This window comes from Astatotilapia calliptera, chromosome 8, assembly GCF_964374335.1.
Source record: "Astatotilapia calliptera chromosome 8, fAstCal68.1, whole genome shotgun sequence".
NCBI classification, from domain to species: Eukaryota; Metazoa; Chordata; class Actinopteri; order Cichliformes; family Cichlidae; genus Astatotilapia; species Astatotilapia calliptera.
In genome coordinates, this window is record NC_137429.1 from 20392112 (window position 1) to 20406194 (window position 14083).

Here is a 14083-nt window from a genome sequence, read left to right on the forward strand (position 1 = left end):
CAGGAAATATAGAAACCCCTCATCATGTAAATACAATAAGTGCCTATGTTTTCAGAAAAAAGAAAGAATGACAGGACTTATTGTGTCAAACAGTAAAGACTGCACCTTGAACTCTCAGGATAAACTATTCTGCTGCTCAGTTCTGCTTAAACATCGACTTGTCAAACTCATAATATAAATCATAGATTTTAAAGAAATACCTCAAATGATTTTAAGTGACACGGTGCTTTGCAGAAACTCTGCCGAATATATTAGAAATAATTTTTATTAAACTGCTCAATGAAGAAAAGTATTTGCAATCCAGATGCATGAGACACACTTAAATATTCAAACATACAAACACACTAATTTGCACTAAGCTAGCAACTTTTTTTTTTTTTCCTCAAAGGCTCAGGTGTTTTCCAGCTCGGAGAAATTAACTGTGAGTTGTGAAGTCTGGAGCTGAGTGATCCGTCTCCTCAGCTGCATGATCTCTTCTTCCTGCTCTTCAACCCTCCTCTGCAAACCGTGGATCACCTGAGGGTGAGGAATATTCTTAAAACTGGATTGGAATTATTATGAAAACAAAAACCTCAACAACTTCAAACAGTAAAACATAATCCACTCTTTACATGAGTAACTTTTATTTACTTTGTTTCCTTAAGTAAAGAAAGAAATAGTCTTTTAATTACACCGTACCTTGTCTTTACTGCAGAAGAGTTCACTCTGTAGAAGCTGGCTGGCTGTGGGACGAACACTGGGTTCTTTATCTGTGAGATTCATGATGTATTTTGTCAGAACTGGCCATCTGTGGCAGAACGAGTCAGGGATTTTCCCTTCCCTCAGGTCCCCAAGTGTCCGGACCCGCTCCATTTCGGTACCAAAAGGCTGGAATAGCTCGAGAGCCAGCACTCCGATGCTGTACATGTCAGACTGAGTGAGCAGCAAATGAAGATTCATGTTCAGCACAGTTGTTAAAAGACAACAGAAAAAAATAATTAATTCTAATAAAATGTTACCATTTCTAATCATAAATTGCTAACACTTCAGAATGATTTTTACATGAAAAGAAAACATGAATTATTAATAAGTAAGGCAGTCCATTACCTTTGAATTATAATTGGAGCCCTTCAGTTGTTCTGGTGCAGCATACACAAATGTGCCAACACCTGAAGTATGGCTGCAATCTTGAAAACACCAGAAATGTCATTAAATAGCAAACGCTGCCATCTACTGGTGGTTCTGAAACATGCCATGTTATGTGGGTAAACTCTTACCGCTGTAAGGAGAAGTGTTGCTTTTGAGTCCATCCGCTATGATGTCCCTGCAGGCCAAACCAAAGTCCCCAATCCGAACATGACAATCATGGCCGTGAAGAAAAATGTTCCTTGGCTGTGGGGAGAAAAAAAAAAGGTTATAATTAAGTTCCATATGTCACTAAGGACACAGATTCTTTTATGTGAAATCTGCAATACAATAAAGACAAAAACTAAACATTCTTATGATTTGAGAGAATCTAACTTTACATAAAATGTGCAATATTTTTTCTTAAATTTTTTTCCACATAAAGGCTCTGATGGGAAAATACATTGAATAATTAATCCAGTCTGTCCCAGTGAACAAAAAGAATATATAAATAAGCAATTAAATGCAATAGAAAGCATATTTTTAATAATGGGACTATTTATACTGTATTTTGTTTTTTCCATTACTTTTCAATTGTATTCATTTTTTTATTTACGTTATTTGTAGTGACTTCACCTACATTTTCTCCCCATTTATTTCCCTGAACTTACTGATTTATGAGATTGCTAGACAACTGCGGCACTTGCTCAGTCTAGCTAAAGATAACTTAAAATGGAAAAATAAAATGAGAAAGTAAAAATATGAAAATAAAATTGAAGGTAACCAAACATGGTCAATTGTTTTTCAATTTCATCCCCCCACAGTCATCAAGATTTAACTTTAAGTACAGGTAAATAAAAGGTAACTATGTGATGCAAACACAGTTAGTTGCAGGAACGGATGCAGCAAGCCCCCAAAATTGGCCCCGAGTGCAGCAACAAGTTATCAGTTCAGACAGGAAGGCTGCACATCAAAGTTAGAAAAACACCAACCACAGAAAACAGAAGTAGCTTTCGACTTCCCTTCCGTAAAGTATTGCTTCCTGATGTCTTTCTATGAAAAACATCAGTGAATTTGCAGCACTTGACCATGCTGGAGGAGCACAAGGAGTGTTTGGATAAGAGAGGTAGCATTAGCAAAATTCACAGCAATGAATATTACACAGCAGTCATGGAAGAGGACTTGCAACGCATTGAAGACTTGATTGAGAAACATGGGAGCAATTTCCTCATTGAGCCACAAGGCAAAGTATATAAAGAAGCCTTCTGCAAGGTAAATGCAACAATGCTACCATCTTATAAAATACTGCAAGGATCTTTTTATGCTTGCAAGCAAGTCTCACTTCACAGAAACAAAGAAAGAAAACAACTTTGATAGCAAATAAATGTCAACTGTTTATAGGCAAACAAGAAACTTAAATTTATGATTATTCCATTTCTTCTTCACTCGTTTTTCCCGGTAGGGCTTTGCTATTCTTCCCCTTCACCTGGCTGCCTCTTACAGAAAAATCCAAAGCATGCAGAGTCTTCTGTCTGCAGGAGCAGACACTGAATTGAGGTATGGATGTAAGCACTAAAACCTGACATCTAACTCAGGTAGAATCACCTAATACTTCCTGAAGCATTTGATCATCATACAATTATTTTATAGGGGGTTGAGAACAAGAAAAATAATGTACTTTCTGTTAAAAGTCTTCTGTTCTCCATGTCTTCACCTTTACCTCTGTCACAGAGATATGCTTGGTCGAACCCCGCTGCACTTGGTGATAATTGGTTGGCCAAGCATCCTGAATACGTCCCAAAAACCAGATTCCAAGTTCCAGACTAAAGTGATCGGTGTGTGTACAAAGGCAGAGGCCTGTTTAAGGCTCCTCTGTGACCATGGTGTAAACATCAATGCTAAGGTGAGTTTTCCATGTAGGCAAATAGATGTCTAGCTGCTTCTTACAATCTCCTAACTTTGATGTTCAACATGCAAAAGGGCTACCAACAACGTCAAAGTCAGCATACTGTAATAAGTCTGTGGAAGTAAATTCTGCTTTAAGATAAATACTGGTTAAATTGTGGTTCATCTGTAGGTGGAGAGAAAAGGCCACCAGACAGCTCTTCACATATCAGTACGCTACAGAGCACTATCTGCTGTCCAAATACTGGCGTGCTATGGTGCCGATGTTAATGCTGTGGATGGCAGTGGGATGGCACCTCTGCATATGGCTGCTGGGATACTGCATAAGAATATTATTGCCAGTCTGCTCAGGCATGGCGCAAATGTTAACATGGTTTGTATTGTTTGAGAATTTGATATTCAGTATTATGTTTGTTTGTTTGTTTTTTTAATCAACTGTGCTTTATGGATAATAAGACATAGGAAAAGTTAATTATAACTGTCAACACCAACTTATCATTAATTAAATATTTACTTACAATCTTAATTACATACTCACTCAATTATATATGCTGTGGTTATAAAAAGCCCCTTCCCATCCAAAAGCATGGATCAAGTTTGTAAAGATGCACAATGGCAGCATGTGATTCAGTTTTCCTTTAACCTTTCTGCTCTCAACACTGTTGAAATATCTTGTGTCCTTCAACAAGTCTGTATTATTCTTTTTAATAGGGAGTGCAGCACACTGGGAACACCCCTCTACACCTCGCTGCTGTGGCAATGGCTACAAAGACCACTAAAACCCCAGAAGACGCCATTAGCAGCATCACTGAGCTGCTCGAACAAGGCGCGGAGCCCAATGCAGTGAACAACGCTGGCATGACACCTTTACACGAGGCATGTAGCATGGGAAACGAGGAGCTCGTAGACCTGCTGCTGAGCTACGGAGCTAGCATGTATAAGCTAAGCGAAGCAGGGGAGAACTGTCTGTACCTTTTCCTGAACAACATGCCTAATGTGAGAAATGTTTCTCTGCTAGTGAAGCTCCTCAGCCTGACCTCACCGCTTACTGTCTACAACCAAAAAGGCCACCTGCCCTTAACCTTAACAAAACCATGTTTCTTTAAACAGAGAGACTACCTCATGAACCTAACTCGACAGCCAAGGAGACTTCAGGATATTTGTAAGAGTGACATTTATCTAACACACGTCAGAGGCAAGAAAGAAGAAACGAGGAAAATCCTTCCTGACAAGCTGTACAAATTTATCTTCAACCATTGGGAGAATGTACACAACATCTCCTTTGTGACAGACAGTGAACAGGAATATGTAAAATAATAATTTCATATTACTCCAACCTGACACCAGTTCAAACTCCACCTGACTTTAAACTTTTGCATCAAACCGCTGACTAACCTTAAAGTAACAGAGGTGTGGATGAAAGAAAGAAAAGAGAAATCATACCTTCAGGTCCCTGTGCATGATTCCATTGGAGTGAATGTACTCCACACCTTCAAGTATGTGTCTTAGCAGTCTGAGCGTGTGTTCAGTATCAATACAGGCATAAGGACCTGAAAACAGAAAATACATCTATTTATTCCCCTCCCCCAAAAAGATTTTCTATCTCAGAATACCCCTAAAAATATTATCTGCATATATTATAAGCAACATGAAGCTCTGGGCTGTAAGTAATCTGAAATAAACATGGATGTATAACTGAGAAATTACATCTTGAGATTTGTTCCTCTTTGGGCTTGGCGTTCCTCTCAGAGATCCAGTCTTTTAGGGAGCGCTCACATAGTTGCATCTGGATATAAAGCATCAGGTGGAAGTGCACCTGCAGATATGCCATAACAGAAAAGTTACATCCTCTGCTTTTCTTTTTTGCAATAAAGAAAAAGAAAAAACTCCTATTGCTCATTTCCACCTTCATGTCTATTATTTATTATAATTTATGGGCTTTACTAGCGTTGCTTTGCAAGCCTATATAAAATTATCTTAAACTAGGTATACCCTTTCAGTTTATTCTCTGATAGGAATGCACTGTTCGAGAGCAGTGTGCTGGAGATGATCATATTACTGATATTCAATCTCACTGACATCCGTGTGAAAACTGTGAAAAATTATAAAAATAAAATAATTATAAATATTATAATTTAGATCAGTCTGAAGCCTGAACTTATGACTTCTACATACACTTACCTCAGTATCTGAAATTAGTTTAATTAGCTTTTTTAAATCCAAGAAAGTTTGGGTTTTTTGTTGTTGTTTTTTTAAATCACCTACCTCTTTAGAAGGCCTCGTTGGACGCTTCTCAGTCCACTGATGACACTCCTTGTCAATGCAGGAGTTGTTGTTTAGTTCCATGCTACTCCTACTGGACTCCTCATCCAAAACTGCTGAAGCGTCCCAACCCATGGCAGGACACTTGGAGGTCTTAATGGGACCTTGCTGTCCCAGAAAAACGCAAGGGACATAGTTCTCTGGGATGCGACGCATCGTCTTGGGACACACCACCTGTCCCTCCTGGGTGGGAACTAAGGCTTTTATAGGCTGCGTGTCTCTCTGAGGTACTTTGGCACTTGAAGCAGTCTCTGCGGGTGTTTGACTGTGGCTCTGAAAAACTATAGAGGAACTGCTGCTGTTCTTCTCCCCACTTTCATCAAGGCTGTAAATGAAAGAGTCGAGACAGACTTAGTGCAAGTTCACAAACTAATTACTAGTGCTGCCTGTACATGCCTCGAGATATCTAGTCATTCACTAGCAGAGATGGGCAGTTACTGTAATCAGATTACTTTTTTCGAGTAACGAGTAAAGTAAGGGATTACTATTGCAAAAACGGTAATTAGATTACCGTTACTTTCCCGTAGGAACGCTGCGTTACTGCGTTACTACAACCGTGATTTTTTTTGCGAGAATGTCTCATGACAGTGACGTAAGCGAGTGCGACGTTCATGACAACAGCTGTGTGCAGATCAACAGTGGATCATATATCGAGTACTGGAGAGAGTATGAGCGTGCAGCATTTAAAGCGTGGAAGTACTGACCTTACTTTAAGTTTGATAAAAAGTGACAAAAACATTAGTGTCCGTTGTGCGTGGGAAGAAAACTTCTTTTTACAGCGAAAAAAAACCCTAAACTTCAAATCAAATCAAATCACTTTTATTGTCACATCACATGTGCAGGTACATTGGTACAGTACATGTGAGTGAGCTTCCAAGCAAGCTCCGAGTGCGCTACCACGTAATGGGAAATTCACAGAGAAACTGCCGTATCCTTCCACTGACCGCTGCGGCACACCTGCACCAGGGTAAACCTCCGCGTACCCCGCTCCTGCTTTACAGGTGAAAATAGAGCAAAAGGACCGCTAGTCTTTGATTTTATTTATTCTCTGCTGTGTTTTACTTGCATCTATTTGAAAGACTGAGTGTAAACACTTTTTATGTGCTGGAATGTGCAGAAAATAGGTTTAAATATTAAACAAATTTCTTCCAGTCAGAGAATGTTGCATATAATTACATTTTTGCTTGATGCATAAAGTTAAAAGATTAAAACGAATAAAACAAGTTTTAAAAAGGGACTTTTCCATTTGATTACATTTTGTATGATGGATTGTAGAAAAAGTAGAATTGGGCTGAAAGATCTATCGCTTTATCACCTATTCAGGTTGTAAATCGTGTTTTTAAAAAGTAACTAAGTAACTAAGTAATTAATTACTTTTGAAAATAAGTAGTCAGTAAAGTAACGGGATTACTTTTTTGGGGAAGTAATCAGTAATTAGTTACTGATTACTTTTTTCAAGTAACTTGACCAACACTGTTCACTAGTCACACAGACTTTATGCCAAGACCTGCAATAAATAGCCCACCTTTAATGGTATTTCTACACATAATCAAGAATAATGTTACTTGTGCTCTGAATTGAAGTCAGCAATTCATCCAAAGTGTTCCACTTCAAGGTAATTTTACAAAAGCAGGAGAAAATTATTAGTTTTGTCAAAATTTTCCCAAATGCTTTTAAACACAACAAGTCAGAAACCTAGTACATAAAGAAATCAACATAGGGTTTCTAGGATAAACATACATAATGTATGTGTTCCCAAGAAAACCATTTACAAAAATCCAGATTTCTTTCAGAAAAAAAGAAAAAGAAAACAACATTATCAGACTCCTGAAAAACTGACCTTTTTATTGAGCCATAGCACAAACCATTGCTGTGCAATGATGTAACTCTGTAATACTCAAAGCTTGTAAAATCAAGTTAAATCTAAGGGTTATCTTCTAATTTACACAGTTAAAACTTCAGCAAGAGTTTTAGCTGTCACATGAGAAAGCATTATGCCAAAGACAAATAAAATCAGTTTAGACTTGAGAAAAGAATTGTTGATGCTTACCAATAAGGAGATGGCTATACAAAATTATCACAGCATTTTGAAGCGTCAAGAACTGGAGTGAAAAGCATCACCAAGAAATATAAGGAGAGTCACACAGTAAAGAACGAGCCTGGTAGAGGTAGAAAGTGAAAGATCTCAAAGACTGTGGAAAGAAAACTAGAGGGAGACGTGTCTAAAGACCCCAAAACAACTGCCAAGACACCAATGAATGACTTAGCCATGTCGGGAATGGTAGACTTCAAGAAGTAATCCAATAGGGCCTCCAATTCAAGGAGATTTCTGTACTATATAAAAATCTAAGAGAGAACACGGCAACATCAACTGAATACATAAAAAAGAAATGGGAGCAGGAAATAAAAACTGATATCTCAACTGAGGAATGGTTAGATATGTGTGAAACCCAGAACACAACGACTAACTCAAGATGCTGGAGAGAATTTGGGTGGAAACACCTTACTCGATTCTTTATTACACCAAAAATCAAAAGTAAAAAGACTCAAGACAGTTTGCCATGCTGGAGAAGATGTGGTAACATGGAAGCACACCATACGCACGTGTTTTGGGAGTGCCTGAAACTGCATAATTTTTGGAAGAACGTGACTCTTGTAATAGGCAATATCTTGGGCTATCAATTACCACACAATTTTAAAACTGTATATCTTGGGAATATTAGAGAGTATGTTCTGTACGACGACTTGTATTTGACAAAAATCCTATTGATAGCTGCAAAGAAAGCTATAACAAGAAACTGGTACAAACTGGATCCGCCTTCATCAAAAGACTGGTTAAATATTGTTGGAGAAATCTATGCAATGGAAAAAATGACTTACATTCTCAGATTAAAGGAAGATATTTTCGTTGCTAAGTGGGAGAAGTGGACATTATATGGCACCAAGGAAAATTAATGAACGAACAAAACATTTAAGGTCTATGACTCTGTATATCTATTGATGCATGCCCGTATAAAAGTACGTATATAAGCTGGAGTATGTATGCTGCGGAGTAAAGGCAGGCATGCATACGGTAGTTGATTAGAATTGGCACCCACACCTTTTGTTCGCTTTAGTTCTGTTTGTTTTGACTGTGTGCTTGCATGGTTATTTCTCCTGTAATGCAATACATGTCTATGTTTAAACTGTGACAAAACTATCAATAAAAATTACAGTGTCAAAAAAAAAGAAAAAAGAAGTAATCCAATAGAGCCATACACAGGAATGGACTATGAGGTTGCAGCCCAAGAAAAACTCAACTTCTGCATTAGAGACACCTACAAGTCAGACTGAAGTATGCTAAGGACAACCTCAGAGATGCTGATTATGTTTCAAGAAAGAAGGGAGAGGCACACATTATAAAGAACACAATCCCCACAGAGAGAGACACCATGGTGGGACAATTTCTCTGTTTAACAACACTTGTGAAATAATGAAAAAAATGACATTTCCCCAGAGAGTTTAATAATGCCGTTCATAATTTGTATAGCCTATACTTGTAAAACATTTACATAGGCCACAAATGGAGTTATTTACTCGCACACAAAACAATGCTACTGAACTGCCTTAAATATCTGGTTTGTAATCCAGTCTTTTCTTCTGTTACCTATGCTACTATGTAACACATTGGCAAGATGCCTACTTGGTAGCTACTTTAAGCACCTGAGTCAACTAAATCCAGATGGCAACGTTCCAACAAGAGGAGGAAAGTGTGACAGTAATATGGTTAACATTAGGTTTGCTTCTCTCCCATATGCCTTTGTTCACACTACCGGTAACAAAATTTTAGTCAAGCAATATTCCCAATAAATCTGTTCTCATTTATACAGGTAGATTTTTCTGTTTCTGTTCACAGACAACATAAAAATGAAACAGTCAAACAAACTTGGCTCACTGAGACAAATTTAAACCAGAAGCCATGTTCCAAATCATGTGCCAATTTGCTGCTCATAACTAAAACCCTTAATATAACAGTAATGTGGTCTGAAAAAATAACTATTAATATAATCAGCTAAAGATTACATAAGTGCTGTTTTTTTGTTTTGTTAGGTTTTTTAAAAATTGTATAAAAACTGCACAGAGAGGACATTAGAAGCAAGAGGAAACCTTTCTGCTTATTTTAAATTGTTGTCTTTTTAGTAACCACTGACAAAAAGTTACTTTTGGCTAGTCCCTAAAGGGTTACAATGGGTAGCTCAGCATCTAATTTAGCACACCCACCCATGGCATTTGTGTCTCCTCCTAGGATTAAAACCAGGAATCCTTTGTTGTTAGGAAAACGTTAAACCGTTATACTGTGGAAATATCGTGCCAACTGACCAGTCGGAACACATTAGGGATTCAGGAAGGGAGCAAACAAACAGCATTGCACACATAAGGTGAGAAGTAATGCTGTATCTGTGTACCATCTGAAGATTAACGCCTGCAAATCTATTCTAGCACACCCTCGAAACGAAAATTTGAGCCCATAAATGAGAATAATAGTAACACTGTAATTATCAACAACCTAATAAATCACAAAGCCAAAACGGATAATAATCACACTGCCTACCTGTCTTGTCGTCCAGCAGATTCTAGTGCAGGCAAGTTTGACTCAGGATCTGCAACAAAGACAGTTTACACACAAAGTCTCCATCAGCGGTCCCATCATGCATTTCTTCCAAGCAAACATGTGCAGGACAGAGTTGAAATACTCACATGCTGCAGGCTGGACATGTTCCATCCATGCGGTGTGATAGCCCACAACATTTACATGCTGCAAGCTGGACAACATTTTGACCTCCCTAAGGACCTACAGCAAGTAAAACAAGTTAAAGCGGGTACTTCATATCTCTGTATTTAAGTTACATAAGTGTTCTAATGAGCACAGCTCAGAAGGCTTACCTTCATACAGTCTTCCTTTGAAACTTTTTTGATGAGAATTTTCTTCATCGCATAATACTGTCCATCCAATTTGTTCATAACCTATCAACGATAACACAATGATTTAACTCAAATCCAGTTTTAGAACAGAATAGACCTTTCTTGTCATTGTACATGTACAATGAAATTGTGAGGAAAAATGAAAAGTTTAGAAGAGTTTCTTAAAGAATGTCACAAAAATTATATATACCTTAAATACGTTTCCATATGATCCTTTCCCAAGTCTACAGATTTCTTCGAACTCACTGAGATACCGTGATGTCTGCGCTTGAAACAGTCCCTCCTTAGGTCTGCTTAAGGCACAAACAGGCTTCCTTAAAAATGTACTGAAATATGCTTTTGAACACATGCATCAGAAAAAAATCCAAATACAATTTACCTTAGAGAAGGATTGTGTGCGTTTGTTCCGAGGCCCTGCAAACCAAGATGAGGATAATCACAATGATCACTCTTTGACACAGCAGGCAGCAAAGAAGGTTTATCAAAGTACAGAATTTTCTCAAAAATGTTGATTAAAACTAACATACTGACTCCAAGCACGCAGTGTAGGTGCTGGCAACAGATCCACTTACCTGAGGGTAGAGTGAGGAGCTGGCAGCATTAAGCAGCTCGGTGAAGGCCCGGTTATGCTGGAGTCTGACGGTGCTGAATTCATCACTTATTGCCAGAGGTGAAAGGAGATTCATGGCAGCTAAACGCTGACCTATGACTGTGAGAGGAGCAATAAAATACTTAAACCTATGTGACACATGAACCAAATGCTAAACATGAACTGTATTTGGATTTCTCTTCTAACTAAATGTCAGTTCTTAGTATAGGATCTCGATGGCTACCTTTAAACAGCATGCGTGAGCGAGCTGGATTGCTCTCGTAAACAAAGCACAGGTGCTCGAGCAAAGACCCGAGGAGAAGGTGGTTGGGGATGGCTGAGGCAAACTCTTGGATTGACGGATAATGCCTACCAGCCATCAACACCTCACGGTTATCGTCTGTGTCTGAAGCTAAACATAGGACAAAAAGAAAGAAAAACACTGAAAATGAGATCAAATAAGCACTTGTGAACGCAGCTGACTGTTCTGTAAAGTTCACAGAGTAGATTTCTGACACAGCTGTCTTACCTTCTTCAATAACTTTTGCTATAATTTCTACAATGTTTCTTTCTCCTATATCCATTCTTCTGTGTGAAAACCCTTTCGGTGCAATATTAAGGCCTCAGAGCTACACTAATGATTCAACTTCAAGAAAAAATTTGCTCATCTTGTTTATGCATAAGGGGGTGTGCACAACAGTAATGCTTATCTGCCATATCCAGTGGACACAGGCCCCCCTCCACCTATCGCACAAAATGACTGAGCTTAGGAGAAGATGTGCATGTAGGGGTCTTTGCATGGTCTCCGTCGTCACTCTCATTTTATAATATTGCAGAATTCGTACACAGGGAGGGCCTGACGTGTGAAGCAAACATTAACCAGGTGTATTTTAAATCCTGTTTATGTAAAGGAGGAAGGTCAGGCTAGACCTGCCTCTTTGTGACTCACTTTATTTGAAGGCTCTATGGAGTAAATTCACATGTAAAGACTATTATTTCTCTCTGTGACACTAAGAACTAAAGGGATAGGCCATGCATAAATAGGTATGGTTGCTTTAATTCAGTCAGGCATTTCAGCCGCACATACCTCAAAACCCAAAACATAAATGAGACCTCAAACACACAAATATATACGAGTGTATTTCAAAGGGTTTGGAGCCTTTCTGGTGGGGGGACAAGCACCCCTAATTTTCATCACCAAATTCTCTAAATAGCATCACAAACCTTAGCCGATGTAGGCTAGAGCGCTAAAGATTATTAGCTGTCCATAAGTCTACTGCCATATCGCTTTATGCCAGCCAAGGAGCCAGTGTAGTTTATTTTATTCCCATTCTGCTTGAATTGGGCTTCATTATTTGTTTACAGCACAACAGCACTCCAGAGCAAGCCAGAAGGATGTTAGCTATCAACGGGCAGTGGAAGCCTATATTCAATTAGAATACTATCATAAAACGATGTAAATCCTGCTTTTATTGTTGTTGTTGTTGTACATTTTGTTTCACTGTCACATTTACATTTTGGTGACAGCACAAAGCCTGAGGGAGGAGGATAGAGAGGGTGAGAAGGAGAGAGTGCAGGATGAAGACAGCAAAAGTAGAGGAAGCTTACATGCAATCAAAATCAGCAAAAGTTATAAAGCTACGGTAGCTTCTTCTTTTGGCCACATTCACTGAAGTTTATTTTAAATCCTAAATCTAATACAATCACTGAGGTAAATGGTAGCATTTAACAGAATTCATTTCACTCTAAACATGCCTTAAACAGGACAGCTGCCACTATACTTAAGTATAAGTGGATCTGGCTGGGTACCAGCTATCCACAATAAAGGGAGTGTTTGTATTATTTTTTTAATGTCTGTACTAATTCATGCTACTTTGATTGCTTCAAGTAAAAGGAAACTCAAACAATGGATACTACAATACGTCATCCAACTAATGAGATTGCTTTTTAAGTTAACATTTTAATGCATACCCAGCTCAAATGGGTTTTGCAAAGGTGAAAAGATTGAATATTCTTGCAAGCACCATATTCAATTAATACTTATTGGAGGGTACTGTGCACGATATCATGACTGGAGGCTGAGGCTGAAGACTAAAGCTGATCCTTAAAATTGTTCATGCAGTTAAAATAAACGGTCTCTCAGAGGATGGCTTGTCACACGGACTCTTAACTTCTTAGCTACGCCCCTGCTATATTACATAAGTAAAAATGCAGGTGTGGACTTTCGACAACTCCAAAACTCACATTTCACTCAATCAATGTGGACAACCGTCACGGACGTTTGGTTGACACCGGTGTAAACAAAACCTTTGAGTTTAGCAGTTGTAAAACACAGCAACGAAAATCTGCTTACTGTCAAACTGGACTTCGTCGTCCTCTTCAGTCGCCAAGTTTAGCAGGCTAACGATACTGTCTGCCTCCTGCCTCCAGCTGGGTTTACGGTTATGCCGAAGCAAAAGGCCGCTGCTGCCAGAACATTCCTCCGACTGCACGAGTCCGTTGTCGGACGGTGAGCTGTACATTTTAGTACGGGAAATAACGATGACATGGCAAAATAAAACGCTTAATTCACCACGCTGCCCGACAAAAAATAAAAATAAAAAAGCTGCCCCATGTCTGCAATAAGATGAGTCAAACTCTACGTTAAATCCCAGTTTGTGAAAATGTACAACGGCAGAAAAGTCCGAAAAGCTGTATGAAAAATGCCATAAGGTTCACCATGTCAATGGACAGCCATGTTTTGCGTTCCCCAGCCTTACAGGGACCGTCTGACAATAAGCGTATTAAGCCAAAAGGTTAACTTATTTATTCTATTTAATCTATGTTTTTGTAAAATAAAAAAATAAAATAAAATAAAAACTTAAAGTAAAATTAACATAAGCGCATTTGAAAAATATGAAACTAAAAAGTCAAGACACTGAGGTGGTCCCTGTAGTTAAAAAGTCGTCTTTTCGTTTTTAAAAACTGGATAATTGCACATTCGCCCTGACACGTTACGGAGTCGGTTTGGTGATGAAATAATACTAAGCTTTAGGCAACAGCTTTGAAAATACTTACTCTAACAGTGCCATTTATTTTACTTTTTTTGCTACTATTGTATTTAATTTTGAGGCTGTGTTCTTACGCACTCATTATATTACTGTTTTGCTGCTTTTAATAGGAAGCTGCGCTGTTCTGCGCACACGTGACGCTCGCGAGCAA

General features: G+C 38.5%; 2 protein-coding genes across 8 annotated transcripts; one reads left to right on the plus strand and one right to left on the minus strand.

Moving 5' to 3' along the window:
• Window positions 1-249: 249 nt before the first annotated feature.
• eif2ak1 (eukaryotic translation initiation factor 2-alpha kinase 1) lies at window positions 250-14030 on the minus strand. Of its 5 annotated transcripts, none has more exons than XM_026178945.2 (16): window positions 13940-14030; window positions 13236-13396; window positions 11127-11294; window positions 10866-11002; window positions 10673-10707; window positions 10484-10583; window positions 10255-10335; window positions 10069-10162; window positions 9923-9971; window positions 5275-5656; window positions 4717-4825; window positions 4453-4559; window positions 1257-1371; window positions 1087-1166; window positions 679-912; window positions 250-516 (listed from the first exon to the last, which is right to left on the minus strand). In XM_026178945.2, the coding sequence occupies exons 1-16, from the start codon at window positions 13951-13953 to the stop codon at window positions 391-393; spliced, it is 1992 nt and encodes a 663-aa protein (XP_026034730.1). In that variant the 5' UTR covers window positions 13954-14030; the 3' UTR covers window positions 250-390. The 5 variants fall into 5 exon arrangements, with proteins under 5 accessions (XP_026034730.1, XP_026034728.1, XP_080161709.1 ...); XM_026178943.2 differs by having other exon boundaries at window positions 10484-10586; XM_080305583.1 differs by lacking the exon at window positions 13940-14030 and having other exon boundaries at window positions 13236-13648.
• On the plus strand, window positions 389-4899 carry LOC113028570 (ankyrin repeat domain-containing protein 61). Of its 3 annotated transcripts, XM_026178971.2 has the most exons (6): window positions 1896-2376; window positions 2567-2661; window positions 2836-3007; window positions 3182-3382; window positions 3721-4005; window positions 4120-4712. In XM_026178971.2, the coding sequence occupies exons 1-6, from the start codon at window positions 2194-2196 to the stop codon at window positions 4324-4326; spliced, it is 1143 nt and encodes a 380-aa protein (XP_026034756.2). In that variant the 5' UTR covers window positions 1896-2193; the 3' UTR covers window positions 4327-4712. The 3 variants fall into 3 exon arrangements, with proteins under 3 accessions (XP_080161710.1, XP_026034756.2, XP_026034754.1); XM_080305584.1 differs by lacking the exon at window positions 1896-2376 and adding an exon at window positions 389-522 and having other exon boundaries at window positions 3721-4899; XM_026178969.2 differs by having other exon boundaries at window positions 3721-4899.
• Window positions 14031-14083: the final 53 nt, after the last annotated feature.